This window comes from Gymnoscopelus microlampas, assembly GCF_963454915.1.
Source record: "Gymnoscopelus microlampas genome assembly, chromosome: 21".
Classification (NCBI taxonomy): domain Eukaryota; kingdom Metazoa; phylum Chordata; class Actinopteri; order Myctophiformes; family Myctophidae; genus Gymnoscopelus; species Gymnoscopelus microlampas.
The window spans coordinates 24593959-24606946 of record NC_139958.1 but is presented as its reverse complement, the minus strand read 5'-3'; the positions used below and the strand labels follow the sequence as shown (position 1 = coordinate 24606946).

The 12988-nt window shown below is 40.7% G+C and overlaps 1 protein-coding gene across 1 annotated transcript in view; it reads left to right on the top strand.

Moving 5' to 3' along the window:
- Positions 1-454: 454 nt before the first annotated feature.
- Positions 455-12988, top strand: part of nnt (nicotinamide nucleotide transhydrogenase) — a 56568-nt gene continuing 44034 nt past the window's right edge. The window contains exons 1-9 of the mRNA XM_084047694.1: positions 455-513; positions 3013-3233; positions 5659-5888; positions 6413-6630; positions 8825-8912; positions 9150-9238; positions 10894-11084; positions 12093-12226; positions 12703-12894. Coding sequence (XP_083903820.1) covers positions 3077-3233; positions 5659-5888; positions 6413-6630; positions 8825-8912; positions 9150-9238; positions 10894-11084; positions 12093-12226; positions 12703-12894 — 1299 coding nt within the window. The 5' untranslated portion in view covers positions 455-513; positions 3013-3076. The remainder of the gene's footprint in view (positions 514-3012; positions 3234-5658; positions 5889-6412; positions 6631-8824; positions 8913-9149; positions 9239-10893; positions 11085-12092; positions 12227-12702; positions 12895-12988) is intronic.

Below are 12988 nucleotides of genomic sequence, written 5' to 3'. Positions count from 1 at the left end.
CAATCAAACATCATTTATGATGCCTCAAACATGATTTAAGCCAGTGAAGCCACAGAATACCAAAACGCTCGCCCCAAAACACAGTCACGCCGGGGCAAATCCGGGAACGTCGCCACCTGGTATTCCTAAACGTTACCTCAGTAATTAATGCCTAAAACGCTAAACCAAACCATTATTCCCAAACGTAACCTCAGTAAAACGGTGCCGACCCAAAACCTAACCTTATTCCTAAACTTAACCTGACTCAGGTTAGTAAAAAAAAAAAAAAAAAAAAAGTAGTCAGGTGAGTAAAACTATGCCTAACTAACCCCTAGATTTATTTCTAACCTGATTCCTCAGTAAAACATATCCAGGGGTGAGCGTGTTTAGGGGCGAGTTTTCCCGTCACCAAGCCACATCCCTCATGTGAGATCTTCCGGGTCGACAGCAGACAGACCAGCCCCCCTCCAAAACCCGACCGCTTATGGTGCACTGTCCTACGGCCGGCACAGAGTCACAGAGCTGTCTGCTAAGGTCAGTACAGTGTTATCTATGGGACCAAAGCTCTCTTTTTGACCATGCATTCCTCTTTTTAATGTGTGTTTCTGCATTTGTGCACAGTGTTTTAACTGTATATAATGGGTTTCGTGCGCGTTAAGAGCCGTGGTTGTTTGTTAGCCCAGCTAGCTTTGTTCGAGTTAGCGAGCTTTTTTCCTCTCTTCAGGAAAATAGCAGATGTACAAGCTCACCACGCTTAGCCTTCGCAACGCGTGGCGATCTTGTAGATCGGCTGTTTCAGGCTCGCGACGCCGCCGTACGACGACGTATAATCGGGCTTTTGTTCAATGGAGTTAAAAAAACAAAAGTGGTTGGTTGGCTGCAGCTGCTATAAATAAACCCTGACACAGCAGGAGGCAGGACGCCTTGTTTGAAGGATATTATATCAAATAAACAAACACTTTGATTTATTTTTATGTCAATAAAATCAAAAGTTATTGTGTTCTATCCTGGTCTGTATGTTATAAACATGTACACGTGTAGTTTCCATGTGCGGGATCAAGTGAAAATATATAGTGTTCAACCGGTGTCACGTCTGCCATAATAATAACATAGAGCTTGTTTATTTGTTAAATATCAACATTGCAATTACAAATAACAGGATAAAATGCAGTTACGATACTGGAAAAAAATATATAAGAAATAAAGAAAAAGGGACCGCTACAGGGCTTGATGACGTGGTATAGTCCCATTTTCTTTAGATGCAGAAGCCTAAATTAAAAGTCACTGTCACAGCAGCAGCATGTCTTGTGAGTGACAGTAGAATGTCAGAAAGCTGTTGCTTATGCATGCATCCATATGCATACAATATGTCATGTAGTTTTTCCAATGGATTGACTGGCTTTTTTTTGGGTGTACCACCTGTATATTATTAAGCTACAGTTTATGGTCCATATATATAGGCTGCCCCTATACAGTCCATACAGTAGGCCCTACTAAATTTAAAGTCACTGTCACAGCGCAGCATGTCTTGTGACAGGAGACTGTAATAGAAAGCTGTAATAGAATGCATATAGCATGCATATAAGCATGCATGCATATGTCATGTATTTTTCCCAATGGATTGACTGGCTTTTTTGGTGTACCGGTATATTATTCAGCTACGGTTTATGGTCCATATACAGGCTGTCCTCAAGCTCAGACATAATGGTTATTGTGTGTGACTTTGAATCACAGTGGATTTGTCATTGTGTTTTTGAGCTGCATGGAAAAAGTCTAATAGAGACTTGTGAATGCAGTATATGTGACCTAATTTGCTCCCCAGCCTATCAGTGTTATAGTAGTGTGTTGTTTAATGATTAGCCATTAATCAATAATGTTATGTTACTAATGTTATGCCAGGCAGGCTCGTCCAGAGTATTCCAGTAATATTACCTCCCCTCTAGAAACCACTGCATGTCACAGTTATTTATTTTTTCCATCCACTGTGCCCTTGACTGTTCCAGGGTTGTGTGGTTAAAGTGTACTATAGGGCTGCAACTATCGATTATTTTGTTGACGATTATGAGTATTGATTACTTTTTCAATTAATAGTTAATTTTAATAGTTTTTTTATTTTGTATATATCAAAAATAACCATTGTAGTTCTGCTATTTACACTACTTAATTGAATGGAAAACAAATCTCCAAAATATCCCCCCCAAATTGATAATTTGTATTCAAATAGATTTTTTTTTGTAATAATCTGTTAATTTAATTAGCTGTTGCACCCCTACTATTTGTTACGTGTACTGTGAGTGTGTAATGTTATAATGTAACTACTGAGGAATTCATTTATTTGCAAACACTTTTCTTGTGTTTTCATTTTCTGAGTTTTTCTGTTGTCCTAGTCATATCTGTGTGGTAGAAGAAGACATTATTAAGACAAATGCATATGGCAGGCTCTCTCTTGGAATTGAATGAACCTACTGCACTGCAGAACAGAATAACTGTATGACCAAGATGTGAGTCATGCGCTTTGTACTGTAGGTCACATAGGACAGGTTGTCAGGGAAGCTATTCTGGGGCAAAGTTTCAGTAGTAAAGCATTTGCAGTGGATTTGACCTGTTGCTGTTGCCTAAACATAGCATACAGTATGTACTGTATATGTATGTATGTATGTATGTATGAATGAATGAATGAATGCTTTATTTTCGTGTCCGGCTGCCTTTCACAGCCCATCCCTGACCCTTACGGGATTATTCACAATTTAAACAGTTTTTTTCCCAGAATGTTTACATTTATGTATGTACTGTATGTATGCATGTATGAATATGTCTGTGTTTGAGAGTTTATAAAATGGAATTCCATATGGGTATACTATAAAAAAACTGTCTTTTTCTCACATCTCTCACCTTCCCACTGTCTTGTTTGTCCTTGTGTTCTCTGTCTGTCTGCCTCTCCCTCCCTCTTTCCTCGCTCCACTCAATCCTATGACCCCTGTCTGTCTTGTTCCTTCCCCTCTCCCTCTACTTCCCGTCTCTGTCTGCCTCTAGGTAGCAAGAGTGCAGTCTGTCTAGTTAAGCTCCCCCTGCTGTATGAGAGTGGGGAGTGTGCACCATGGCGAGCCTGCTACGTGTTGTGGCTACCAGCTGCTCAGCCCCTCTGTTCAGTGGGTTGTCATGTGTTAAGCTGCAGAGTGCCCGTGCTGTCAAAACACCATGCATGCGCTTCTTCAAGACCCATCAAGCTCTTGGACGATGCGCAAGTCCTGCAGGTAAGACTCAACTAAGACTGTGTCTGTTACTCTGTTTAACTTGGGCTGTCTGCGAGTTACATGCATAACTCTGCACTCTTCAAAACTCTGAAAACACCTTACACAATGTAGTTTTTGTTTTTGATTTTTTTTCCTGCACAATCATAGAACTGCGCTAGTACTGTGGAGACATAACAGTAATTATACTAATACTAGTTATCATGGGAAAGGATGTTGTAGTCTGTTCATATTGTAAGCCTATGGATTCACACCAGGGTTTACTTTGCAGCATGGGAAATCAAACATCTACCACTCGACAAATAGTCGAGATCAAGTAAAGTAAGGGCTTATTTGTGACTATAGTACAGTACAGGCTTGAGTCTAGACTCCAGTACTACAATACTGAATCCAACTTGATACTTAATACAACTACATTCTCATCAAGCTTGCTTTCTAAAGTGATGGCGTTTTAGTGATACTGTAGCAATATGACAACAGCATATAACCTGGTTTATGTGTGCATTTTCATACAGATTGCTGCCCTCGTGCTATTTCTAGCAGCATTGTTGTTAACACAACTACAGCAGCAACTGATAACATAATTTACTACACTACTTACTCTCTCACTCTAATTGAATATAATCTAGAGTAAACTGGGACAGCTCTTATTGCTAATTGTTTTCATAATTCTGCAGTAAAGGTGACTAGATATCATGATGTCAGTTTTTTCATTCATCTCAGCCATTTTGTAATCTGACATTGTTGTTTCTTTCTGTACAGTAGGGCTGCAACTATTGGTTATTTACATACTATCGATTACTTCTTTGATTAATTGATTAAGCACTTCAGCATTATTTTATATTTTGCTGCTACACAATGGTTTGGTGAAAGAGTTTTGTGCTTGTAGATCAGCTATTTGCACTATTTCCACATACATTCTCCCACCCCACTCTACAGTATTTGTACTGTATGTTGCAATCCATGGCCAAGGTCGCATATACTGTACCGCCTGGCCTGTACTACTCCCATTTCCCACGGCTTCAGTTTAACCCAGTCATAACTGTACACAAGCAGAACGTGTGTGTGGTTGCTTAGTGAACACCAGTGTGAGCCGGTTGCAGGTGCTTTATGCCCATGTGTACCGCTTTTAGCTTACGTCTGCCTTGATCAAACAGATACAGGCATGCTTGTTTTGTGCCAGTATAGTATTGTGTAATGCTGACGTCCCTTTGCATGCGTCTGTGTGCAAGTCAATGAAGGGTCATAGTAACCTGGCTCACTGTCCGATGGCTGACATTCCTACAGCTCAGCTTGCTCTGGTGGCAGCTGGTAGTGTCTATTCTTGGCACAGTATCAACTGGTTGGCTGATAGTCCACATAAAGCAGAAAGACCTTATACAGACCTTATACAAAATCCTGATTGTACTCGTCGTAACCACTTAAACCCTATACTCAGTTGACCAGAGTCCCCAAAGCCTCTAGGCCCCTCCTGTTTTCCCTCTACACTAAATACTGTATATTCGCAGATGCATTAACGTGCAACCATGTTTATGTAATTGATACTAAACAACCACATTGTTTTCAATGTGTTGACTGATATAAGGTAACGGATGGTTAGCTAACTGATAACGGATGGCTAGCTGCAGTGATGAGGGTGTTTATCACAAAACCACGGACATACTGTATACTGTAGCAAGTTGGCACGTTTGGCTTGTGATATTTGTTGTTACCCATAACTAACGCTACACAGATAGACTCCTCATCACTGTTTTATGTTATGTTGGCCCTTGTGAACTTTCAAAGTGATTTTCCGTCTGTCCTTTTGTTTCGAGAATTAATTTCTCTCTGTGGACACTATCGACAAACACTTGGCTTTAGTCTTAGTAACAGCTTGGCAGTGGGAAAGACGATGCCTTTATTATATAGGACATTGACCTAGATGGTCAGCTTAGAAATGCCTGGAGGTGTATTTATGGTAAACAAGATTTCCACTCCATTCACAGTTCTCCTTCAAACACCCTTGCTTGCTGTATGAAAGGGCATGGACATGGTGTCTAGTCTAGTCTACAGACTGAATGATCAAGACAGATACACACACACACACACACACACACACACACACACACACACACACACACACACACACACACACACACACACACACACACACACACACACACACACACACACACACACACACACACACACACACACACACGTCTCAAAGGTCTCTGATAGATATGGTGTGTAATTAGGCTATGGTTGAATTGATTGCATGTCCTTTATCAAGCACTCCTCCAAGATTTAGGTTTTGTTTTGGAGAAGAAAGTATCTGTATGAATTGTTGCTAATATAATGGGCCACCTTTTGTAGCTGAAGTGTAAAGCAGTCGGGTGAAAGGAACTCTTATTAAAACAAACTGCATATTGTCTCATTGTCTTTTCAGGTATTCCATACAAACAAATCACGGTCGGTGTTCCCAAGGAGATTTTTCAGGATGAAAAACGTGTGGCGATATCTCCAGCCGGCGTCCAGGCACTGGTCAAACAGGGTTTCAACGTTGTCGTCCAGTCAGGAGCTGGAGAGTCTGCCAAGTTCCCAGATGAAATGTATGCCCAGGCTGGAGCAACCATCCAGGATGTCAAAGACGTGCTGGGATCTGATGTGCTTGTTAAGGTAAGGGACTATGGGGAGAACAGGTGAATGTTGCTTCCTCAAGAGGAACTACTGCATATTGTAACTAGAAAAAAACACATTGCAGTTGTATGCCTCCCCCAACCAGTTGCCGTTTACATCTGTCTATAGAGATTCATATGGTATATCTTGTGAACAAAGACTTTGAAGGAATTCAATGAAAGTGTTTAGTGAGATGTCGCAGGGACCTGTACATTTGAGCACCTACTTCTAATCAGTTCATCCATGAGTCCATGTGGACATTTGTGCAAAACGCCATGAACGTCCCTCAAGGCGCTCCTGCACAAATTTAGTATACATCCCAACCACAGTACTCTTCTGATGAGCTTTTGGTGTTGTGTATTTGCCTCAAAATGATATAGGGCAATTTTTTATGAAATCATTCCAGATTATGGAGCATTCTAGTTAATCTGTGGGGTTATGCCCTTAGATTATATTTCTCATTCTTTTCCTCTGACCACTCTTCCATATTTCTCTTTTTATCCAACCCACTCGTTTCTCCATAGGTGCGTGCTCCCATGTTCAACCCTGAGCTGGGAACACATGAGATTGAACACATGAAAGAGGCAGCGACCCTGGTTAGTTTCATCTACCCAGCCCAGAACCCTGAGCTGATGGACTTGCTGTCTCAGAAGAAAGCCACTGTGTTGGCCATGGACCAGGTGCCCAGGGTCACCATCGCCCAGGGCTTCGATGCACTCAGCTCCATGGCCAACATCGCAGGGTAAGCAGTGTACACACACACACACACACACACACACACACACACACACACACACACACACACACACACACACACACACACACACACACACTAAAGCCTGACCTGTATATCGGTGTGGCCGATATATGGGCCATTATTTGACTTTTTTGACAACATAGGTATCGGCAGTTATTCAGCTGTTGATGTGTCCTGATTTTAACCACTTTCAATCTCATGTCCGTATTTTGGGCATGTAATTACAGTATTGGTGAAAATGTTTATATTTTCCCAAATCTTTATACTTCTATACTTGATAACATTTTTGTATGTATCATAATGTTATTTGTGTTTTATTTGTATTTGTTTGCTTGTAAGTTAAATGTTCTCAAATGGAAGCTTCAGTCAAATCTAAGTATTTCAAAAAACTTCACTATCAGTCAAATATCAGTCACAACTGGGGCAATCAGTAGTCTAGGACTCACCAAATTCTCCAATTTGGGTTCGGCATTTGACTCAAAAATCAAGCTTCGGTCAGGCTCTAACACACACTTATTCTTAACGTCATTGAGAGGGGATATTCATAAACATGAAAGCATAGATTTGCACACACACAGACAGACACGCACTAACCATACCTTCAGTGCATCCTTATGATAGTAGTGGTGATGACAAATGATAATGCCTATGAAGTTCCTGCCAGCCGTTTAGCTGTTGATCTATATTATGTGTCAAGGGTATTTTCTGAACGCGTAGGCATGTGTCTTGGCTGTGTGACTGGTCTACTTGGCACAGATAGTATAAACACAGCTCATATTTTAAAAACTCTTTCTAGCCCGGGTAGGGCGGTCAGATGTCCTGATTAAATTGTGACAGTCGTTTACCCACCTCTTTATTTGAGTAATAGCAATATTCTATATAATCATTTTCTTGTTGAAAATCTATGAACATTTTTCAACAAAGAAATGATTATGACGATTATGCAAAATAATTTAGGTTATTATCTCAAATAATTGCAATTATTAATTGTGACAGGCCTAGATCCAACATGGTGTAGCGCCATGAACACTGTTCAGCATCTTTGATGACCACTTCTCTTGTTCACACATGAATGATCTGAACTGTATCTCGACAATGCATTGGCACGTTTTGTGTCTCACTGTTGCTCATTGTTTCTGTCATGCAGCTGGCTGAATTTGTGTAGGAAATTGTATTGCCTGCATCCAGAGTACCACACGAGATTATAGATGATAAACTCTGTCCGGGCTGGAGGTCTTACCATGTCATTAATCCTCTTAAACCGTCAAGCCATAACCATATGAAGCCTAGCATCCCTATTCTGGGGAGAACGTTCAGCGAAAATATCAGATGTACAAGCTCACAACGTGCCACATTGGGAAGCGCTGTGAGCTTGGAGATCTGAACTGTACTTTCCTGTGCTTGTCTTTGCAAACTGTTAAAGTATTCAATCAATCAATCAAAATTGACGGATGACATTTAGCAATGATGTCATCGCACAGAGCTTTGAGGTCAAATTCATCCTACTGTACATGTTCACTATCAGCGGCATTAAAAAGTTGTTAAAGATGAAGAAGCTTCTGCACACCTATGAATAAGTGACAGGTGTGTAGGGGATAAAAACATACTGTTCACATTGGAAAAAATAAACTACTGCACTTAAGGTCTTAGGAACCTCATGAAGATCAGATGGAACTTTGTCCAAATAAAAGATTTCCTTATAGATGAATAAACAAGACTAGAATAAGTGCTCCAAAAAAAAACGATAGTTGCAGCCCTAGTATCCGCAGAGGAAAGCCTGGTATTCGTTCCAAACTAGCCCGTGCGTCCGGTTTAGAAAGAAAGGATCGTGTTCCGGTTGGCGTCACATTGCTTTTGTTCCCCAAATAATGCAAATCAATTTGTTTAGTCTCGCTAGTCGCACCACGAGTTAGAATAAAAGATGGACATACCAAACGAGTATTATACCAAAAGAAACACAATGATTATACCAAACTAAACACATTTTAAACTGGGGGAATCATTTTGGAGGTGCACTGCATCGGAGATTCCGGTTGTGTGTTCCGGCCGCCTGATGACATAAAGTTTTTTCCACTCCGACCAGAAACCCGAAAATGGTATTGATCACAGGCTCTGCGTGTATGGAAGTACATCATGTCCATACGATGACAAATATATCTTATGTTTTCTGTCTTTTCAGGTACAAATCAGTGGTGCTGGCAGCAAACAGCTTCGGTCGGTTTTTCACTGGGCAGATTACTGCAGCTGGGAAAGTACCACCTGCAAAGGTGTGTATGACATATTTGTGTTGTGTGTGCATGTGAGGTGCATGTGCCAGTATTTATTTTTAACATATGGTGTTTATCTCACTGTGTGTGTGTGTGTGTGTGTGTGTGTGTGTGTGTGTGTGTGTGTGTGTGTGTGTGTGTGTGTGTGTGTGTGTGTGTGTGTGTGTGTGTGTGTGTGTGTGTGTGTGTGTGTGTGTGTGTGTGTGTGTCACATGTGCGTCACACGTGCGTTTATAGGTTCTGATCATTGGAGGCGGTGTGGCTGGTTTGGCAGCAGCTGGCACTGCCAGAGCAATGGGAGCCATTGTCAGGGGCTTTGATACAAGGTTTGTTTTCTTGTAATTCCTCGTGTAAAAGCTTTTCATGTTATTTGATGATGTCATTTTTACTAGGTTATGTTAAAATGTTAACTACCTAAACCCTACTGTAGCGTTAGTCCCCCAGGGGTCTATAATAGGCCCCTCTCTTTTCCCTCTACAATAAATATCTCTGAAAATAGCAAATCTATAAGCTCGCAACATGTCACGTTGCGATGTGTTTTGAGCTTGTAGATCTGCTATTTTCGAGGAATGTTTGCCCCCAGAATTTGGGGCTCTAGTGTTCAAGTGGTTAAAGTAACTTACTGTATATAGGAAAGTAAGTGACGTAGTGGTTATTTTAATTTTTAATTTTACATTTTTAAATATTGAAAAGTCCTAGTCTGGTAGAAACAACAGAAAACTGAAATGGGGAACAAGTAGCATTAAAAAACAAAATGTATGGAAAAAACACACCAATCAACACATCCTGACACAAACGGTAACAGAAAACTTATGTAACCCTTCATCTCTTGTTTACAGTGCAGACAGGCTTGATGAGATTAAGTACTCTGCAAACAGTTACAAACTGAGACGAGGATTCAAATCTATGTTGGACTAATCCTGTATTTGAGGATTAGATTAGGATTTGTTTTGAAAACAGCCACTAGATGGCAACAACGAGCAATGATGTACTATGGTGCTGGATGTACTGGAACGCTCAGCTCTGGCCCAGGGACCCTGACTACTGATATTTCTGTGTTGTACATATTTGTCCATTTCATTAACCTGGTGAAATCTAAATGATGTTTACCACTTGAAACCTAGCATCCCTATACTGGTAGAACATTAGCCGAAAATAGCCAAAATATCGAAACAATAATGTAGGTATTTTTTCTTTTAAACGTGGAAAGGTGAGTTTTCATTGTGATAGCGATAAATAAGAACTTAAAAGTATGCTACGTTAGTTCCATTGATCCAAACTGGAACATACTGATTAATCATGGAAATGAACAAGCTCTGAAAATGCATGCGGCCCACCCATCTGATCACTTAAATGGTCACATGGGTGGGCCACAAACACTTTTGAGATTTTCAAGTGGGCCCTGATCCATAAAAGGTTGGAAACCGTTGTTTTGTCTTTTCCCGTACAAGAATTATTTTGTCAACTTCCCTGTTTGGAGGAACTATCTTGCCACCTGAATGAAACGCCATTAAGACTGATGGTTTAACCAATTAAAACGGGAAAGCTGACAGATATACAGATATACAAGCATCTGTGTCATTTTAGATTTTAGCATTGGCTATTAAAAAATAGATACACAAGCTCACAGCACGTCACGTTTTTGAAAAATCTTGAAAGAGTTCATACTTTTAATAATTTTGAATTCTTTCAACACACATCTTCTCTTCTAGGCGGTCCCTGTCACAAAACATTTTCAGATGGGGGGTCTGCATGGCCAAATACATATCATTTCGGGGTCCTTGGCACGGAAAAGTTTTGAGAATTTTGATTTAGAAGGCATTTGTAGAATCGGCCTCATGTCTTAATGGGTGAAATCGAGAGTTTCTGAGTGGCATTCTTCTTATTATGCTGCCCCTCCAATCAAGGAATTATTACATTTTTAAACTCTTCCCTTTCCTTTTTTTGTCCTCCTCCCGCCCTCTTTTCTCGGACCTACCAGAGCTGCAGCTTTGGAACAGTTCAAGTCCCTGGGCGCAGAGGCTCTGGAAGTGACGGACGTCAAAGAGTCAGGAGACGGTCACGGAGGCTACGCCAAAACCATGTCCAAGGAGTTCATAGAGGCAGAGATGAAGCTGTTCGCCAAACAGTGTCTGGATGTCGACATCCTCATCAGCACTGCTCTTATCCCTGGTATGCACACACACAAATAATAATAATAATACATTTGATTTATATTGCGCTTTACATTAGAAACAAACCTCAAAGTGCTACAGCACAGAATAAAAACATTTGCATAAAACAATCTAAAGAAAATGTAAAAAGCAAAGGGGGGCAAAGAAAACCTGGGGGTTAAAACCTAGGTAACACATACACACACGGGGGGGCATGCCTCTGTTTTTGATATCCCCCACTGGTCATTCATTTTTATAGCAGGGACACGTTTTATCCCTGGTCAGACTGAATTGACCCATTAAGACCTGAGGCGATTCTTAAAAATGTTTTCCAAATCCTAACAGTTTTTTGAAAAAAATCTAAACATTTTTTTCCCAAGATTTTTCAAAAATAGCAGATCTACAAGCTCAGTGCGGCACTCGGTGCTGCGCTATGAGCTTGTATATCTGTTATTTTTTAATAGCCAAAGAAACCTGAAATGACACAGATGCGTTCCAGGTCTAAATGGATTAAATATGTTTATTTCCTTTTGGGAAATGTAGACTGTCTGACGTTTGATACTTGTTTGATGATATCACAATTTACGTTTATGTGATTTATGCATCGCATTGTGGGCAGATCTGCCATTTCCACTATTTGTTTTGTTTACGACAAATTATATAGCGCTTATACTGGTATAGGACACATAACAGGCAGGACACAGTACACACATACAGTACAGTTATAGTACAGTGGATGCTGCATGTGTAAATAAATGCCTGCAAAGATCTCACACATGTTGTAGGCTACACTGTGTGTAGAGGACATTGCCGCAACATTTTAGGCTTATAAATATACGCTCTCTTGCGCAGCACACACAAACACACATGTGTGGCACTGCTGACCTTCGTTCTACGTTTTTGTTATGGTAGCTGGCATCATGCTAACTATGGTATGTTTTACCAAAGTAAATACATATGCAAGGTTTCCGCTTGACAGTGACAAAATGCCTGTTGACTCTGGTTTGTTCCTTCGTTAACAATTTAGGTGTGAAGGCCCCTATCCTGATCACCACGCCGATGATCGAGAGCATGAAAGATGGCTCGGTGGTGGTGGACCTGGCTGCTGAGGCTGGTGGTAACATCGAGACCACGACCCCCGGGGAGCTGACGGTACACAAGGTATAAACGCACCCCCATACAGCACTTACACAAGATACAAATGTATAGACTGTTTAATGCTGCCCTGTCTGTCTCTTACAATATGTTATGTGTGCAACACAGGAATACACCGAGGAAGGTCTTTAGCCAAAATGTTTGTATGGAGTTTTTTGTTCCCTGCTAAAAAAAAAGAATAAATAAACAATCTCAACTGTTCATATATTTCCATCTGTGTGCAGCTTCAAAAGACTTATGATGACCTATAGCCCTCATTAGGGTGAGTGCTGGTGGAGCAAAATTGTGTAATTAGCCTCCTCCTCGAATCCTGGTAGAATCAAACTGAGATTGCTTTCATAGTAGTAGTCCCACAAATCCCTAGGATTGTCTAATGTTTGTCCTTTGTTTTTTTGTAGACAAGAGACGGTACAGTATAGTTAACTTCGACCATATCTGTAATGCATTTTTATGGAGTAAGTTTTCTTTTTAATTTGCTGTAGGGAGTAACCCATATTGGTTTTACGGACCTGCCCAGCCGTTTGCCCACACAGTCTAGTACTCTGTACTCCAACAACATCACCAAGTTGATTAGGGCCATCAGCCCCGACACAGAGAACTTTCACTTCAACGTCAAGGAGGAGTTTGACTACGGAACCATGGACCATGTCATCAGGGGATCTATTGTAATGCAGGTACGAGGCCTCTCTTTACCAGTACAGGTATACTTAAAACAAGCTTAACCACTTGAATCCTACTTAGTAGACCGGATATTTTTTCCCTCTACAA